We start from the raw sequence: 19696 nt of genomic DNA, 5'->3' as shown, positions 1-19696 counted from the left end.
TCATTTTTGTGGGCCATATTGTCTCTTGTTACAACTGCTCAACTCTGCCGTTATGAGCTTAAAAGCACCCATAGACAATGCATAAAAAATGAGCATGGCTCTGTTCCAATAAAACTTTATTTGCAGAAACAGTCAGTAGGTGCGTTTGGGCCCACAGATCATAGATTGCCAACTGTTGTAGAAGATATCATTGATTTACATGACCCGGATACATTTTTTAAAAATAAAACCAATTTTAGACATTTCCCCCAAACTCCTCTGTAGAACTAGGGTGCATCTTACATACCTGCGCTTTGGCATAAATTGTCAAATTTAATATGATATAATTTAATGACAACTCAGTCTAGTGGTTTTCAAATCTTGGGGATTCCTTGTAGGCAACTTGAGAGGGGGGTGATAGTGAGAGCTGGGAGCTGAGTCTCTGCTTCTGCTTTAACCAAGAGCCCCTCTTGGGGCCATGTTTTAATGGGTGGTCTTCATAGGAGTTTGAGAAAAAGAGGTTGAAAGCTTGAAGAAAAATTAAAACCCCCTAATCCAGTCCGACTGGCTGGAGCTCATGTCCACCCTCTAGGATCATGCATCAGAGAGGCCCTTGTTGCATTATCGCTCATAGAACAGACAGATTTTTTACCGAATGCAGGGCAGTCAGCAGAGAGTGGCACTGGGGTTACATGTGTGGGGCAGAGAATGTGCAGGGCACACAGCCCAGAGGGCCTTATGTAGGTATAGACTCTGGACAACAGCCATGAGGTCCTATACATTGATGTGGGGAAGGTCTGCTTTCCGAGATTTTTAAGGTAGAGACAGCAGGCTGGCATATGGCAGCCTGGAGAAGGAGGGTGACAGAGTGGCTTCTTTATAGTCTGACACAGTTAGGTTTGAATCTCTACTCTGTGATTCAGTAGCTAGGCTAGTTATTTCTTGAACTCCGATGATTATCCATTTTCCCAGCTGGGAAACTGGAACAACACCACTTCCTTTCTCAAGCCATTGGGTAGATTAAATTAACCTATGCACTTGACTAGCACATTGCTAGACACTTCAGAAAGGGTAATTTCCTTCTCCATTCTGTTCTCAAGGTGTGGGATGCGCTCAAACACTCTTGGAGACCTCCTTCCCTCTCTCTCCTATTGACTCAAATCTGCATGCTCCAATCTTCTCTTCTCAGGATGTGGCCAGGTCCTGAGAGCCTCGAAGGGTCAGATTTTTTTGGAGAGCTACCCTCTAAATGCTCACTGCGAATGGACCATTCATGCCAAACCTGGGTATAACATCCAGCTAAGGTAAGGGGCTGGGCTCACAATCAGGGAGTCTGAGGTTATATGAAAACAGAGTAACAGGACCAAGGGCTCTAGATCCTAGTGACCCAGGGTGCTAACCATCAGCACTTTATTCTTAAAAAGCAGACAATGTATAGCAGAGCCTTCTCCTTTACCTCTCATGGACTCAGTTGGACAAGGCCTGGTCAAAACTATGGCCAATCAAATGCTTGTCATTCACCCCACTGTGACAGTTGACCCAAGGATAACACAACAAAGCAGGACACAGAGCAGCCTACTCCTGCACAAATCTTTACCTAGTCTTCCTGTTCACCCAGCACTGGGCTGGGTTCCATGGGAGGGTAGTGAGAAACTAAAAGGCACAGGTCTGACCTTTGGGGAATTTATACTCTGGACTGGCGTGCATGCTTCTCATAGATCCTTTCACGGATGTTCTCAAAAAGCAATAACCACCCCTGCAACCAATTAGCCAATTCTCTCACATGAGTGGAAGACAGGATTTTTCTTCGCTGGAGCTTTGAGGTCCACATCAATGTTCAGTTTATGCCCTACTCCAAAGTGTAGCCCTGGCTCCATTGTAACTACAGGTGAGTGGACAGGAGAGTCTTGTTTGGTGTGAACTGTTCACTGCTGCATCTTAGTGCCTGGACAGTACATGGTGCACACTGTGGGCCCTTGATAGATAGTTGCTGTGTGAATAAATGTTGAAGGAGCTGCTCTCTGTCTGCTGTGTATCTCCTCTTTCCTGGCAAACACCTCTCCTAATCCTCGCTAGGCAAGCGAGTGGCCCACTGACCCCAGGGATTTCTAGGGACATTGTCCACTCAGCTTTTTTAGCCAGCAAGGAGGTTGGTGGTGATGGAAATCTCTAATTGTCTAGGGCACAGACTTCTAAGAAGTATTTTCTAGATGGATCAATGTACCCAGAGGTTGCCCCTTGCCAGCTGTGTCCTCAAACAGCTCTCCATCCCCCAGAGGGGGCGACAATCCACTCCACATTGGAAGGCTCCAGCAAAACACTTCCCCTTCTTAATTGTCCTCATCAAAACTGACCCTTGGTAGCTGGCATCTCTACTCCCTGAAGACCTGGGGTTAGGAGTAGGGCTCATTAATTGGACCTTTCTGAAGGAGAGTCAGCTAAAGGTGCAAGTGGGGGACCACACTGTTCTGCTTAATAGGGTCCAGGTGGGTCAGCCAGGAGTGACAAGGGCAGGACTTAAATGTCACATGTTAGTATTTCAGCAGTTGAGGGACCAGGCTGACTGGTACCCTTGGGGGTGCTGAGGAACTGCTTCAGGATCCAGGATGCAAAATAAAATCCTCCTGTAAACAAAGACCAAAATAGTGGAGGGCTTGAGAAGCACGTCACCTGCGTGGGGAAGGTCCTAGGGAGTCTTGGGGTTAAGAGACTCCCTCCCTCTAGTCAAACCTGGACCTGCTGGCCGCGGACACTAGTAATGATGGAAATTCTCTGAAGTGTGTGTACAACAATCAGCCCAAATGCCGAGCAGTCAGCCCTGCTGCCCCCTTTCTATCACCTACCACGGCCAGGCTCCCCCCAGGCAGTTTTCTCAGCTATAAAAGGATCTCAAGTCCATTTCCACCTGCTTCTACTGCTACTGATTACTTCACACTTCTACCACTCTCACCAGGATTTTCCCATGGCCTCCTATTTGACTTTCCCACTTCCGCTCTTGCCAGCTCAGAGTGACTACAATGATCCTTTAAAATCCTATATCCAGTCACTAGTCTGTTGTGAAACTTTCCAGTGCCTTCCTGTCCAGCTTGGAGTAAAGTCTGAGTGCCTACCCATGCAGGATCTGGCTCCTATCCTCCGCGCTGACCTCAGGTCATACCACTCTCTCCTTTGCTCACCGTCCTGCAGCCTCCCTGACCTTCTTTCAGTTCCTCAAACATGCCAAGCTCATTGCTGCCTCAGGGCCTTTGCACTCACAGTCTCCCTGTGACCTTCACTTGACTGGCTGTTCCATCATCTAAGTGTCTTCCGAGACGTCTTCCTTGACCACGCTGGGTAAAAAACTTGCCTTCCCCAGTCACCTGTTCGGCACTAACCAGGTTTATCATCTTAACGGCACTTAGCATTCTCTGCAGTCACTGTGTTTTCTGGTTTCCTTGCTTATTGTCTGTCCCCCAAAGCAGAACTCAGCTCCAGGAAGGTAGGCACCGTGTCTGGTTGGGTCTCTTTCAGCACCTGGAACAGCGTCTGACATGGAGCAGACCTGTCACACATGAGTTGAAAGAGTGAACAAATGAATGAATGTGTGACTGTCCAATACAAGTTGTAACGTCTCATAGTTTAGTTGCAGGAAAAGCTTGGATCTCTGTGGGGTGGTGGCCTTGTCCCCACTCCTCCCCTTTGCAGACAAAGATACCAAAGCCCAGAGAAGGGACTGGGGGCTCAAGGCCCACAGTGAATTAGCGGAGGCATCCGGATGAGCGGCCAGGTCCTTAGATGTCTCTCAAAGTATAATTGATAGGAATGACCCTCCTTACAAATAGTCTGTGATTAAAAAATTGTAAAATAAGCAGTGACAACACTTAGTTGTTTGGTTTCTGTTTAGTAAGACCTTTAAGAGCATTTGGGGTACTGATTGCCTCTCTCTGCCAGTGCTCTCTAATTTTCTGGCACTTGGGGCTCTACCCAAGGTGGTAGGAACAGCCCAACTCTTCGGGCCCCAGCTCTGGGCTTGTCTATTCTTCTTTCTCCAGATCGGGAGGAAGAAGACACAGATGCACATTTTGGGAACCTGAGTTGCAGGCATTCTCTGGGGAATCTTTTGAAAAATATCTTTTCCTCTCTTGTCCCCACATGTTTCTTAGAAGTGGGAGCTTAGGCTCGTCTCTACTATTTTGATCTGACCCATCCTGGTATTTCCAAATGCACAACCCCTTTTAGGTAGCCACAGATTGATCAGATCTGAAGTTCTGATAGTCTCTATTCTTTGGGGCCAGAATTGTTGTTACCAAGAGTATAGTTACCTTCTGATCTTTCTCTCTGACAGAAGAGTGTGCAGGGAGCTTTTTCCTTTACTTAATCCTACAAAACAGCGTATATACTTTTTTCATTCTCTAATTGTAAAATTACAGTGTAGTATCTACTCAGCTGTCTGCTGAACAGTATCTGCTTTGCATCTCTGTGTGCCAGGCACAGTTAGGCACAGTGGAGTGAGACAGAGGTTGCACTCTACCCTCAGGCACTTGCAGTCTAGTGGAAGAGATGGGCATGTGCACACGTGTACACTCACACCATCAGGAAGATAAAAATGAGAATGAAGGTTTGTGGACACGTTATGAAGAAAACAAGATCTCCTTTGGAAAGAGTTGTCAGGGAGGCCTGTTTGGGGAGAGGCTGTTTAAGCCGAGGCCCAGGGATAGGAAGGGCCAGCCTTGCTGACTGGGAAGGAAAATACCCCTGGAGGGGGAGCCTCGTGTGCAAAGGTTCCCCGAGTGGAACAGGGCAGCCCTTCACTGGGCATGCTCTGTGTGTGCACACATATGCACACCGTGTACAGCACACCCACCCCTGACTCCAAAAAATTTCATCTGACCTCAAGCCCTCCGGGGCCCGATTCCTATCAGATCAGGCCAGTGGCACCCAGCTTCCAGAGGCCTGTTCATCATTTGGCCTTGAACTTGCCCAGGGGTCTCAGGACTATCTGGGGCCCACTTGTGTCCTTCTGTCACCTTCTCTGCCCACAGGTTTGTCATGTTGAGCCTGGAGTTTGACTACATGTGCCAGTATGACTATGTTGAGGTCCGTGACGGGGACAACAGCGATGGCCAGATCATCAAGCGTTTCTGTGGCAACGAGCGGCCAGCTCCCATCAGAAGCATGGGCTCCTCACTGCACATCCTCTTCCACTCAGATGGCTCCAAGAATTTTGATGGCTTCCATGCCACTTTTGAGGAGATCACAGGTAAAGGCCACGGGGGCAAATGCAGTGTTTGGTGACTGTGCTCCATGCAAACATTTCTTTCCTGTGTACCACTCCCCTCCCTGCTCAGCCTCGTTAAAACCTAGCGTGCTGGGTTCCCAGAAGAACCTGAACATGGAGAAGGAGGAGAGAAGTGGCAAAGTGCCCTGGCTGGTGTGGCTCCGTTGGTTGGAGCATTGTCCCACACACCAAAAGGTTGCAGGTTCAATTCCCAGTTAGGTCAGGTACTAGAGAGAACTGATTGATGTTTCTCTCTCCCACAGATGTTTCTCTCTCTCTAAAATTCAGTGGATATATTCTCAGGTGAGGATGAAAGAAATCTGAAAAATCTAAGAAGCGTCAGGTATATTTCAGAAATGTTCATGAAACCTAGAATTAGGAATTATTATCTCCCTTGTACAGATGGTGGAACACAGAGAGGCAGGGGAATTTGCCCAGGGTAGCACAGCTATGGGGGTGGAACCAGAGATCTGTACACCTGCAGTTTGGCTCCAGAGCTCACACTATGGAGCCTGTCATGGTTAAGAGCATTAGCTTTGGATCTCTAGCAGATTAAGCCCGGTGACCTTGGGCAAGTTCTGTTACTTCTCTGGGCCTCAGTTTCCTAACCAGTGACTAAGGGAATAACCACAGATCCCACTCCGTGTAGGCTCTGGGAGACAGAAAGATGAAGGGCTGAGCATGGTGCGAGGTGTCTGGTGTCTGGTGCATAGGAAGCATTCAACAGCGGCTGTGCTCCAGGCGTGCTCCGAGCCCCCTTTGTCATCTGTAAAATAGGCGTTCGGTGTTTCAAACCACCATGGTAAATGCCACTAACTTTATGAGTAACTCATAAAGTTACTGACTTGGCCTCCTGCCCTGTTCATGTTGGGAAGGTAGGATTTGGCCCAAGTGAACAGAGTGCTCCGTCCCACAGAATCATCCCAGCTCTCCTTGTTCTGGGGTTGGATGGCACTGGGTTTTGCAAAATAAGCTCAGGCTTAAAGTTCTATGTTTTAAGATACTGGATGTTAGAAAATGGAAATGGCGCTTTGATCATTAAAGCTTCCTCACGGAACGTGTGATACAGACGTCTCAGGAAAGGAGGTGTCAGTCTGTCTTCCACCCTGTTCTTTCTGTGAGACCAGCACATGCCCAGCCCCCACCTCTCCTTTAGAATGTTCCTGCAGGAGCTGTGAGCACCCAGCAGTTGCTCCTTATCACCTGTATGTCTGTCTCCTTCCGAGGACATCCCCGGGGCTCTGTGCAGGACCTGGGCATGGCTGCCAGTTCTAGGGGCTTTGCTGCTGTGGGCAGTCGGCCTGAGGCTGAATCCTTGCCCGTGGGTGATGGTGCCCTGTGGGCTGAGGCTGAGCAGGTCACACTTAAGATACATCAGCGGGTATTTATGTCAGTCAGCAAGAGCTGGCCTTCAGGGAAGCCAGTTTGGAGCAGAGGCAGCTCCCCAGCCTGTGACCTGTGACTGAAGGGAGGGTCAGGAGGGCCTCTTCCTGGTCCTCTATAGTGGTCACCTCGCCCCCTGTTGGAGAACATTGGGAAGCACTGGTCTGCTTTGTCAGATACACGGTAACACTTTGTTCCTCAAACACCCTGTCTGTTTGTGATACTCAAGTTATTCTCTCTGACTAAAGTCACCTCTCCAAGTTTCCTCAAAAAATTAAAACTGGAACTGCCTTTTGATCCTAAGAATCCTGAAACACCAATTCAATAGAATACATATACCTTTATATTGATAGCAGCATTATTTATAGATTTAGAAGCAGCCTAAGTGCCCATCAGTAGATGAGTGGATAAAAAAGCTGTGCTTCATTTACACAATGGAATACTATACAGCAGTAAAAAGGAAGGAACTCTTACCTTTTGCAACAGCATGGATGTATCTGGAGATTGTTATGCTAAGTGCAATAAGCCAGTCAGTGAAAGACTGATACCACATGATCTAACTTATGTGTGGAATCTAAAGAACAAAACAAGCTAATAAGCAAAATAGAATCAGAGGCATAGAAAATGGAACAGACTGACAGCTGTAAGAGGGAAGGGAGAAGGCGGGGACTGGTTGAAAGAAGGTGAAGGGATTAGCCAAAGAACATATGCATGGCCCTTGGACAATGGTCGGGGGATTGCCTGAGGGAGTGGGGCCTGGGTGGAGGGGACAAAGGGGGAAAATTGGGACAACTTCAATAGCATAAAGAATAAAATACTAAACTTGAAAAAAATTAAAAATTCTAAAATAAAACCAAAAAAAATAAGAATGAATTCATGTCCCCACCTCTGCATGTCAAATTCTGACTTTCAGAGTCATATCAGAGTTTCCTCTTCTGCTAAACTTTTTGTTTTGTCCCAGTGGGCTGTGGCTTTGCTTTTTTTTAATACATTTCATAATTCTTTATTTTCTTTTCTGACCCTAACTGAATTACGTTTCAGGTTATAGTCATTGTATAATTTTTTTCAAAAAGCTTGATCTGGTTTGTAGGCTCCTGGTCCACCTTTGCATCTCTCTGGTGCCTTAAACAGAGCAGACACCTAACACGGGCTTGTTAAACTGGGTTAGGCAATATATTTCTACAATCAAGGAAATGAACAGAACATAGGGTTGGGGGATACCGAGCAGACAAGTGCTCCCTAAGTGTTCTTTATAGAGAAATGTTCCCCAAGACACTGTAAAATGCAGGTTCTCGGGTCAGATAAGTTCATGAAAGGTGGAACGTTATATGCATTCTTAGATATTTGTATTTGAGGGCATGGAATGTCCTGAGAAGTTCTGCCGAAGAGAACTCTGGTTAATATCATTTAACACCAGCTGTGTTTCCCCAACATATTTGAGCCCAGAACTCTGACCATCTCAGGAGACTCCTGTTTACAGAGCGTGTCTTGGGGAACTCTTGAGTATGCTTTCAACAAGGTCCTGGGATCATCTCCCACTTCCTTTCCTCCAGTGCCCAGGATGCTGGGATTCCTTGAAAATGATGATCTAAAGCTACCCAAGGCTTATTCTGTCCCCCGGAGTCCCTGTGTGAGGGTGAAAGGTGCTTCTGCTTTGGTCGAGGGTATGTGCCTGTTTGTGTTGGGCTTGGGCTGTTCTGACTGCCGGTGTCTTGAACATCCTTCTGGGGCCTTTGAGAACATCAGATAACATCAGCATCATTTGACAGTTCACGAGTCCCTGTTTTTGTCGTTCTCAAACAATGGTAGCATGCATTCAATAAAAGGAGTGAAAACATAGCAAGAAGACTTCAGTGGACCAGTGAAGGCCTCTGGTCAGGACCCCAAACTTGAAGAAATGGACACACCACACCGTGGCACTGAGAGAAATTGCTTTTTCTCTTACAGCATGTTCCTCATCCCCTTGTTTCCATGACGGGACTTGCGCCCTTGATCAAACAGGGTCTTACAAGTGCGCCTGCCTGGCAGGTTTCACAGGGCAGCGCTGTGAAAATCGTGAGTATGCCCGGGTAGGGGAGTTAAAGTGTCGCATGGGGCTGGCTTGAAGACGGCTTTGGGCGCTTTCTGGGTATGTTGTTTCTTGGTGTCTGGGCTGGTCTCCTCAGGGTGGCACGTAATGTGGACACTCCCATTCACTGGATCTCAGCAAGGCTGGGCTGCCTCCAAATCAGGGTGTCTGGAACCACCCAGGTTGCCTGCCCATTGACATTTCCAGCCCTCATCTGCTGCAAGTATCTCTGAAAAACATATGCCTTCATTGAACCGAATAATTCAGAGCTCAAAACCAAAGTGCAAGGGTCAAGAGTCGAAGCAAAGGTCATCAGCTCTCCTGTAGCTCAGAGTCTGAACTCCCTGTCCGTCCCAAGATCTGATTTGCAGCTGTGCCCCGGGACACTATCCCCAGACTCCAGTGTGGCTCGTGCCGTCTGAAGCCCTGCACTGAAGACGGTAATTATGTGGGGTGATAATGAGCCCCAGTTCCCAGGGAGGGTCCCGGTTCATGCATCTTGTCTGGGCATAATTATTAATAGCATGGTCTTTAGTAATCAATAGTGTCCCCGCCCTGGCCAGTGTGGTTCAGTTGGCTGAAGTGTCATCCTGTGCACTGAAAGGTGGTGGGTTTGATTCCCTATCAAGGCACACACCGAGGTTGTGGGTTCAATCCCCACTTGGGTGTGTACGAGAAGACAACCAGGTGATCTCTCTCTCTCTCTCCCCTCTCCCACTTTTTCTCCCTCCTTCCCTCCCTCCCCCTTTCTCTAAAAGCAATGAAAAAATATCTTTAAGTAAGGATTAAAAAGTGTCCTGAATTGGATGCCAAATTACATAGTTATCCTATAATTATGGAATGAAAGTGAAGTGAGTCATAGATAAACCAACCAACATTTATTGAGGGACTACTATGTGTCCTATGAATATGCAGAGAAAGCATTCCATGTTTTTCTGTGAAGGAGTTTATCCTGAATTAGTGAGATAAGCTCCATGCTTCTCTGGAATGAGATGGGGTTGGAGGAAGTGGTGCAAATTAGAGGGGTCAGCGAGGAAAGAAATCTTCCAACTATGAAACTTTACCAGTATAAGAATCTCAGCAAGCAAGTCCCCCATCGCTTCCTGCCTGGCCATCTCTGGCTATTCCATTGAATCACCCAAGTTCTCCGGTTTCTGCAGACAGAAGCAAAAAACAGAATGGGCTAGTAGCCCTTATTCACCCGAGGTCAACCAAACAGCAGGAGTAACAGGAAACTAACTCAAGGGAGTGACTCACTCCAAAGCAATGGGAGTTTCTAATTTGTGTTCTTGAAAGGCAGGACGTGATTCTTCTCTGATATTAGACTCAGACTTTTGCCATAGGAGAGACAGTATGTATCTGCTGAGTCTAAACTCGTATCTGCCAGGGGCTCTGCCTGTGGAGGGAGTCCCTGCTGACCACTGCCTGTGGCGGCACCAGGACTGTGCATCGGGAGGTGCGGTACCCAGCCCTGTGCCACTGGCAGACGGGAGTTCGAACACTGTGGCCAGAAATGACTTATCAAGCCTGAGCCAAGTCTGGTAACCCAGTTCCTGTGTATGACATGTGTCCTAACAGAAGTGTAAGGCCTCAAACAGGTGTCGTGGACTGCAACTATCAACGTGGAATGAGGTATGCAGAAGAAGAATCGAAATTTGGGGGAAAGCAAAGGAAGACGGAGGGTGGCCTAGGCAGGGCTCCCTGAAGCAGATCCTGAGGTGCAAATGTGTGTACAGGTGATGTATTAAACGCATGCGCCCAGGAGAGACTGGTAACGGAATGAGGAAGCTAGTTCTTTCCAAAGAGAAAGAAGCCTAGGAAAGGCTTGAATTCAGGCAAAATTGCAGCCTCCCTGTTAACTGGAAGTGAGAAGCGGAATGTTAGTTCCATCTCAGAGTATGTCCTGGCTTTAAAGCAAGAGAGCTGTGCCTTCATACCCTCACTGCAATCAGTGATTGACTAAGGCCTGGCCCGGGGAAGCAGGAGAACATGCCTCACTTTCTATGCCTGTGGACCAAGTGGTTGCAGTAGCCTTTGAGCAGCCAAAGAGATGGTAGGTGCAGGCTGTGGGAGGCAAACAATACGGCCTTGGTGGGGGCGTGTGGAAAGAGGCCCACAGAGAGAGTGAAAAGGCATCTGGGGGCAGAGCACCAAGAATGTCTGCTACAATTACTTCTACCTGGCACGCACAGGTACTTTGCAGTCACCTATAAGTGGCCTGGTCTGACAGCATTCCATCAAGTTCATACATCTTTCAACTGAATTCACAAAATTTCCTTGCAAACAAATGCAGACGGAAGCCATGCTTGCAACTAATGTGTCCTTGCATGTGCCATGCTCTTCTACTCAAAGCAGCCCTTGCTTGGGTTTGGCACAGCAGACCTGAGTGCGATTGTGCCAGATGCTTAGAGAATGGGGCTCGCCTTCATGGTTCCTGCCTCGCTGGGCCCACTGTGTTGTGTGCAAGGCAGAGAAGAGAAGGGCTGTTTCATCTTTGTTTTGAGAATTTGTCTATGGAGTGATTTCGGAGTCTTGACAGTGGCAAATCCTCAAGTTTGGGGGTGGGATGTGGGCACAAAGAAGAAGGCTCAATTTCTTGATTCAGTAACTGCACAACATTGACAAACAAAAGGTAAACTTGGATAAAAAGTGAAACGTTGCCAAATAAGCCGATGTGTCTTTAAGACCTGGGTCTCTGATCAGGGACGAAACAGAAATTGGTCCCAAAGTTTTCAGTAAAATGTGTATGAATAATTTACGAACCAAAAAGGCACTTTTCAGCCTTGTTATTCTTTTTAGAAAAACAAAACAAACCGAACACGATGAAAAAGAATATAAAATGTCATAATGAACTGACCCATACCTTGATTCACAAGCTGTCAACTCAAAACAGCAGTGTACCTGGAAAGACAATTCTTCCTGCCACTTTTCAAAGCACTGTTCAAAACCCATGATTCCCTTGGTCCCCTGTAGTTGTAACTGGGCAAAGATATGGGTGGTGAATCGTTATGTCATTTGCTGCCACCAATGTGGGCACCAAGTGCTTGATTATTTTCTCTACGATTTAGATTTTTTTCTTCTAGGAAATTCAGCATGAGTTCCAACTAAATCAATGAAGGAGACAGCAGAAACCTTGGCTGTGGTACTTTGTCATTTCTGAACAAACCTTAACCATTTTTACCATTTTTCCCCAGAGCAATCGATCATCTAGAAAAACAAAAAATAAAAAAAAAGTTTTATTGCTTTCCTCATGAGTTTACCGATGAACTGAAAATATCTCCCTGGAGGTAACATTTTCAAGATGAATAAGAAGCCCAAGCATGCTGGGATTCTCCAAACTCTGAAATATTTTTTAAAAAATAGCTTTAAAAGAACCAAAGCAAATATTAATGAGAATTCCATCTTTTATTCATGAGGTACCAAATCTGGTAAGGGGGAATTCACTTCTCAGCCACTGTTGTAACGCTCTGTCCTCCTAAAGTTCTTGTGGAGAGACGGATGCGGCTTCGGTCAGACGGAGGACTGGAAGCAGAGGGTTCCAGCCACCGGTCCACATCCAGTTCAAAGCTGGAGGCTAGCCTCTCCCATTCCCCGAGTTGTTCACAATCTCTCAGATGTGACTCTCACCACAGGGCTCGGTGAGACTCAGTGTGATAACCTGTTGTGTCTGGTTGTACCATTGTGTCTCATTGTCGAGTCCTCTCTGGGACTCATCACTCCTTTCCAAAGAAAATCCTAATTACATGTGTGTGCCTGTGAGTCGGAGTGGAATAGAAATAGATATTCTACTTAATTATAGAAGCAGTATATATATTTGTAGCATCTTACAGCTCGCTGAGCAGGAGAGAGATGCAAGATAAAAAGAGAACATTGCTTTTCCGGACCAATCCTGGTTCCCAGCAGTGAACAACTTAGTGGGCATCCTTCCAGACTTTTTTCTATGGTGTACAAACGTAAGGTGTCTATAAATCATTCTTTTAAACCATTGGGTCTCAACTGGAGGAAATTTTGTCCCCTACTCCCACTTCTAGGGGACCTTTGGCAATGTCCAGAAGCATTGTTAGTGGTCTTGGTTGCAGACGAGAGTGCTACTGACATTTCGTGTGCAGAGGTCAGGGTTGCAGCAGAGCTTCCCACAATGCACAGGGCAGCCCCCACCACCAAGAATTAATCTAGTCCAAACATCAGTTGTGCCATGGCTGAGAACCCCCTGTTAGAAACAAAAGTGGGTTAAAGCACCAACACAATTTTTTGACTTGTTTTCAGGTGCCTATGTCATGGGTATTTTCTCCAGGTCAGTCCATGCTGGTCCAGCTCACTTGAAAAAATAATAGCTGCATATTCCATTGGATGGATGTAGGTACAGTCGTATATCCATCCAGCTCCTTAAGATAAAGTTGTTATCCTGTTTAGTTTTTTCACCATTGTGAAGAGGGCTGCAAAGGGTGACTGTCTTAACATACTTCTTGGTTCACATATGGAGGTTATTTGGTAAGGTGAATTTGTGGATGCTGAATTGTTAGTTCAAAGGATGTGGATATTCAGACCTTTGAGGGCTGTCTCCAAAAGGATCACTGAAAAGTTTGACCAGTTTTTAGAATGAGCTGTTATTAACTCCAGTCCTCAAAATAAGAATTAGGACTTGCATTTCAGAAACTGGGCTCACGGTGGACATGGATTGGTTTTCAAAGGAATCCCGTGGGTCCGAGGGGAGATTTCTCATTGGGACCCCCTGGGTGATAAATGAAAGATAAGAAACAATCAGCGTTCGCTTGGTGAGAGGGTGTGAGAGCCCCAAACACAATATTTAAGTGCTGCTATGTCCGGACTCCCCCTTGTTTCCCAAGAAAGAACAACTTTCCTCTGCTCCCAGGTGACCTTCTCTGAGAGAAAAAAAAAGGGGGGGAGGAGTGGCTCTCCCTTCAGCTTTGGGGTCAAGCCGGCCTCCTGCCAGCACCCTCAGTGACCCCAGCCTCCTTGGGCCACTATGTAAGAAACTGGGGCCCCCCTTTCCCTCTGAAGTTTCCTGTTTCTTTGTGTAGGACACAAGGACAAAAATAAGTTCTTGAGTAAATGGTCAGAATCTTGTTTTGAAAAAGTGGAGAGTGAGGGATTCATTGCCCTGCTCCAGTTTCCACGTTGTCTTTGTTCCCCCGGCCCAGTTGAAGATGCCGGGGTCCCCCCCTGCATCCTAATGAAGCCCGATGAAACGGCCACATCCGGGCACAATGCTCACACTGCGGGCTCTGACGCTTCTTTGAACACAACAAATCGGCCTCCAGCAATTACAGAGAAATGGTGACGCTGGGTTCATTCGGGTTTTGGAGCATCGGAAGGTTTCCCACTCGCCTGTCCCAGGAGCTGGGAAGAAAGGAGCCCAGGATGAGAGGCGCACTTTATATACTTCAGCTTCAAAGGGGCGCCCCGTGAAGTTCCAAAATAAGCAGTTAGGAACTCTGGGGTTTTCATGGAAACGTTAACACTGGTGCAGTGAGAATGTGCAGCGGAGACCCACCCCTCCCCCGCAATGAGTCGCAAATAAATAATATGCTGGGAGTCTCGGTGGGTTTCATACACGTTGTTCTAGAATCTCTCGGCTGAGATATTGTAAAGATAGAATGGATTACTGGCTTTTTGTTCTGGAGTCCCAGCTTATCCTTTGTATGTGGAAGACAGGTACACCTTTGTTCGTAGAGAGACGGCGAACTCCAGGGGAGGGAGAGTGTGGACCTGTGTTCAGAAAGCCCTTGGTTTGACTCTGAGCCTGCGGTTTACCAGCCAGGTGACCTTGAATTCCCAAGGCTCATTTAACTGCCAAGAGGCTCAGTTTCCCCATTTATAATGTTCAGGAAAATAATGCCAAATACTCCTTAGGATGTTGGTGGGGAAGGACATGACCCACAGGAGGTCCTGAGTCGAGTAATAGAAGCCATTATTTTTATTACCGTTATGGCCATTTAAAAAGTCTGGCAGAAAGCAGGGGATTCTCCAGGGAAGGGGTTAGGGCAGTGGTACTAATTTCCACAAACTACAGGATTATGACACACTTTCCTCAGGGTTCCTTTGGGAGTTTCCAAAGGTTCTTCCACACTTTCTGAGTTTCCTCTGGGAACTGTTCTTCCCACATCATCGCCATGCACTTAGCACTGCTACCACTGTACCTGTGTACAGGCAGGAAAGATCCGGTTTTAAAGGGGGAGGTAGGCACTGCCAATGTCATTGTCATAAAGGAATCCTGGGTCCCGGGAGAGGACACCCACGTGGGGCATGATGGATGGGGCACCTCTGTAGCCAGGACAGCCCAGCAAGGGGACTGTCAGAAAGGATAAATGGAATAATGGTGGGAAGAACAGAAACTCCAGAACGTGTTACCCAAGCATCATGTTGTATGGTTAGCCTTCATTTTTTCTCAAAAAAAGAATTTTTTTAACAGTCACTTGTTGAACATATGGTGGGCTGTATGTCAGTCCCCTGGTGGACATAGAGGAGACTGGGACTTTAGAGCATCATGTACATATTTTATTAGAGGGACAAGGCCAAAAAGAGGATGAGAAATGTGGATTGGGAGGTTGTGGTGGGGATAGGGATAATTCCAGGACAATCCATGGTGGTTACCCACAAGCAGTTGGTGACTCAGAGCCTTCAGGGACTGGAGGGGGCCCAGGAAGATCATCAGCTGGCGGACAGCTAGTCTCTTGCACACCAGAGCCCCCCCATCTCCTCTCCCTTCCTAACATGGGAACGAGTCTCTGACATCCTTCTTGGCATATTTAGAGGGATGCCATCCCATTTAAATTTAGATCTGGACAGCAAAACTTGTCACTATGCACAATAGAAGCTGTGGTTACCAAGGTGTTTGTTGCTTGTTTTTATAATTCATGGGAAACTTTTCCTTTTCATTTGGATCATTTCTTGTTGGGTGAACCTGAGTCTACATAGACCAAGCAACATTTTAGCGTTACCTCTGCTGGGCTCCTTGGGCCTGTGGCCTCTTAACCAAAGCATTGCTACATCTCGTTCAGGGAAGATGCTTGGGGGTCAGCATATAAGGGGTGCATTTTGCTAGTCGGAAACTGTTTCCGTTATAACAGCATTCCAGCCAAATAATAAGAGGATAGGCAATCAACTCTCCCGCCCTACTGTCTCCAAGACAGTAGGAGGCAGTAGGGATGGAGCACCCATCCCTGCGGAAAGGGCCGGGCCCACCATTCTGCTATTTACATTGCGCTTCCACTGGCCTGCTGCTTGTCAAGTCCCTCTTACCTTTTTCTTTGGTAGGTGGGCTTAATGCAGGAGGCAGATTTTATTTAAGTTCTGGATTAAGAGCTCATCCATTATTGCCAGCATGGGCTGTGTGCCCGCCCGGGGAAGAGGGTGCAAAGAGTAGAACAGAAGAGCGAAGCACAATTAACTTCTGATGGAAATGAAGATCCCTGCCTCCGCGGACCCTCAGTCTGACTCCGGCTCCTTGGTGAAGGCTAGAGAGGCCCCATTTTCCTTAAAGGCTCCTGCCTTGTGGGGCATTTGCTCCTTGTCCCTCACCCTGATTCAGAAGATAAAAGCTTCCTCTTTGTAAAAACTTAAAGCATTTCTGTTAGTGTCCAAATATTAAAGACAATAGCAATTGGTGTTATTACTATCTCTGTTCTCATTATTGTCAGGCTAGGTGCCTTAGGTGACGTTGTCCTGTTTAATTATCACGGCATCTTCATGGGCGAGGTGCTCTTATCCTCTCTGCTTTACAGATTCATCCAGTCAAAGCTTCTGAGTGTTAGGTACCAGATGAAACAAGGCAGGTCTGTACAGTATTGACATTTTTCCTCCTACTTGGCAGACCCATAAAATCCAATCTTGGCTCCTCAAGTGTGGAGGAGAATGTCACATGCCCAATAGTTCCCAGCAACGACTTCCTCTAGTGAGGCCTTCAGTAATGGTGATGGTGAGAATTGCTAACCTCTTAGGACTCAAATGTGCTTGGCAGCTCAGGGCTCTTCTGAAAGGTCATTGTCTTTATCCCCAAGGCCAGAGAGAGCAGAAATACCCCAATGTGGGCCATTTTCATGGTGAGCATTTCTTGTATTTTGAGGGCTGATTATGAATATTATGGGGGACATTTCCCAGTAGTTTTGTGTTATTACCCACCCCCATCACACACACCCAGAGCTCACTCAGAAACCTTCTGAGATTTGGGGGTGCCCCAGGAAGGCTAGAACCAAGCAGATCTATTGGGTGGAGGATAGTGAAATTTCTAGCAGTTACCTAGAGTGTCATCCCTACTAAATGAAGATGCGTCAGGGTGATTTGTGTCAAAGTAAAATGACAGGGAGTTTCTGTCTCATAGGCACAGATAATTTCAGCTGTTCAAGTAACTAGGCCATCCAAACACTGGAAAAGCAGTATCCGAAAGGCACAGTGTACTGGGGGGAGGGGGGGCAGCAAGGACAATATTGATTAAGATCAAACCCCTAACTGTGAGCCTCAGCCTCCAAATTGCTGCCGGATGAGTAACTAGCAGTGTGTGCAATCCAGGCATAATTTCACATGGATACTGTCTCTCTGATGCCCACTGAGGGCTGGATAACAGCAGGGGGCAGGATGCCATCAGCTGGAAAGGGATAAAAAGGGTTTTCAGTGGAGATTACATCACCAGTTGGTGTCATTATTCCTGGTTGGGGAAGACCCTTGTGGGAGTAAAAGATAATTGGATTTGGTCCAGAGGCACCAAACTCAGATGAAAACTGAACGGGGGAAAAATGAGGAAGAGAGAAAGCCCATCTAGGGGGTTGTTCTTGTGATAAATCAGGTTTGCGGAATGAACAAAGCCCCAGTGAGAAAGCTAATGCCTTTTCCAAACACGCCCGAAGTTCTGTCACAATTTGTTTCCTTGATTTTGGTGATGAGTGAGAGTGAGGGGACACCAAGAGCATGTGAAGATGAGGGTCACGTGCCTCTAGCTCCCAGCTTCCAACCAGCGAGATAGCGGGGTAATGAATTTTGTTGACTCCGGATCTATTTTCTTTGCTCACATTCTCAGATAATCTTATAGCTCTGACACGCAGCTCCTATTAAAGAGACATATTACTCTGGCTTCATTTTTCTCCCTCTGGTGTCTCTGTGGGTACCATAAATATTTCACTAGTATAAAATTTTAGAAAAGAAATGTATGTTTTTAGTGCAACTTCGCAAATGACATCAAACTATTTCTCAAAGCAAGCAGGTATAAATAATAGTAATTAAAGGAAAACAAAATAATTTAGGAGCAGGGCAATAATGAGCAAACAAGAATATTAGACAGGACGAAAGAGTTAAATTCAGCTTCAAATTTTGCATCAGATGAAGTGCTCAGCCTCAAGTGACTCTGATTCTGAGCTTCCTGGCAGCAAAGGCAAAAAGAGACGTGCTTTAGATGCTTTAGGTTCTAATTGTGTGTTGAAGAAACATAAACACAACAAGTTCATTTGGAAATGCAAATGAATGGTGCATTTTATTATAATTCCTTTTCTCTCTTTGTCTAAAAATGGGTTGCTGGAAAAATGTTTTCCACTTCAGTTTTGTAAATAACAAATATTTAGTCTGATTTTATACCAAATATTTGTAAAAACTCTATTCTTTCACCTTCCCTGAAAAGAAAAAAAAAAGGCCTTATTGTGCTTACACCACCACTGTGCACACTGCCCCACTGGCTTCAGCCCTGTGCTCTGGCAACCCCACCAAAGGGCTCTTTGTACCTCTCAGAGCCCACTGGCTCGTGTCTGTGGGCAGGCTGGAGGCCCTGAGGAGTTACTGTTTATTCATCATTTTTCAATAACTGGTTGAGGGCTGTTGGTAGGTAATAACTCCCATGAGGTATCGCCCTTGCTCCTTGGGTAGGATGACTCCGCGGCAGGTCCTATACTGTCTCCCAGAGTTTCCCAAAGTCATTGAGCCTCAGGTGTTTCCGGGGATAACTTCTTTGTTCATGTGAACTTCCCTATCTTACTTCCCCTACACAGCTTTTGGTCTTTCCTGGGATATGCACCTGAAAAAAGTACCTGCACTCAAACCTCACCTTCTAGCCCACTTCTGGGGGAACCCAACCCTCAGCCACTCCAGGCAGGTATTTCTTTGAGGAGCTAACTTGATGGAGGGCTAGAGCTCAGGTTCGCTAGATCACCACTGGGTTGTTTCTCTAAAATATTACGTAAGCCCTTGATCACTGCTGAGTAATATTTATTTCAGGGTTGGATTGCCTGAAGAATGCTCAAAATATGATTTTCTGTATATCAGTGAAAAACCTAGTGTCAGATCCAAGAATTGGTATCTCACACACACCACACACACACACATACACAAGCATACAAGCTCTTCTCTGTGCATAAGAGGCAGCCCCATTCTTCATAGGGTGGGGCCGTGGAGGTGAGTGGTGCTGTTGGAGGAGCAAGCCTCCAATGCCTCCCAAAGGACTTGGACTCTTCTGAAGGACTCAGAGTTTGCCGGCCATCTAGCATTTTTCAGGCATGGGTCAGAATGTGGCAGCTCCTGTTACTGGGAAGGGTCGCTGGGCTTTTGCTAACCATCTCATCTTTCGTAATTGTGCCCTTGATGGACTGGTCACACTGCATTAACTTCAACACATGCCCTGGTTGAACAGTGATCTCTGTGGCCACAGCTCTGTCTGGCGCCGCAGACAGAACACAAATGTGATGAAACAGGGAGGTCAGATTCTAACAGGTCTCCAGTGGTTCTTCTTAGCAGGAACATCTAAATTGGGCCTGGTTCCATTGCACCCAGGCTCCCTCCTGCAGATTAAGAGGTTTTCTTTCAGAAAACACAATAGGCTAGGTGGTATCAACCCAGCTCTATCAATTGTACCTGATGAAAGCTTTGTTGCAACTTAACTATAGTTAACTGCTGGGGTTGGGTGATAGTTTCTGAGATGTTTTCCCCATTCGAATACATTGAAGGCCTCCCTGATTATCTTTACTTTATTCCCTGGGTAGGGTCATAAGCATTGGTGTAATTTTAGAAGC

At 46.6% G+C, this 19696-nt stretch overlaps 1 protein-coding gene across 1 annotated transcript in view; it reads left to right on the top strand.

Annotated features, from left to right (window-relative positions):
* PAMR1 (peptidase domain containing associated with muscle regeneration 1) overlaps positions 1–19696 on the top strand; it is a 63212-nt gene that overhangs the window by 31453 nt on the left and 12063 nt on the right. Inside the window, exons 4-6 of the mRNA XM_037128295.2 lie at positions 1169–1283; positions 5001–5218; positions 8567–8674. Of these exons, the coding sequence (XP_036984190.2) occupies positions 1169–1283; positions 5001–5218; positions 8567–8674 (441 nt within the window). The remainder of the gene's footprint in view (positions 1–1168; positions 1284–5000; positions 5219–8566; positions 8675–19696) is intronic.

Source organism: Artibeus jamaicensis, unplaced genomic scaffold (assembly GCF_021234435.1).
Source record: "Artibeus jamaicensis isolate MK-2021 breed Jamaican fruit bat unplaced genomic scaffold, CSHL_Jam_final contig_797, whole genome shotgun sequence".
NCBI lineage: Eukaryota > Metazoa > Chordata > Mammalia > Chiroptera > Phyllostomidae > Artibeus > Artibeus jamaicensis.
Note: the sequence above shows the minus strand (reverse complement) of the source record. Positions and strands in the feature narration are given on the sequence as shown.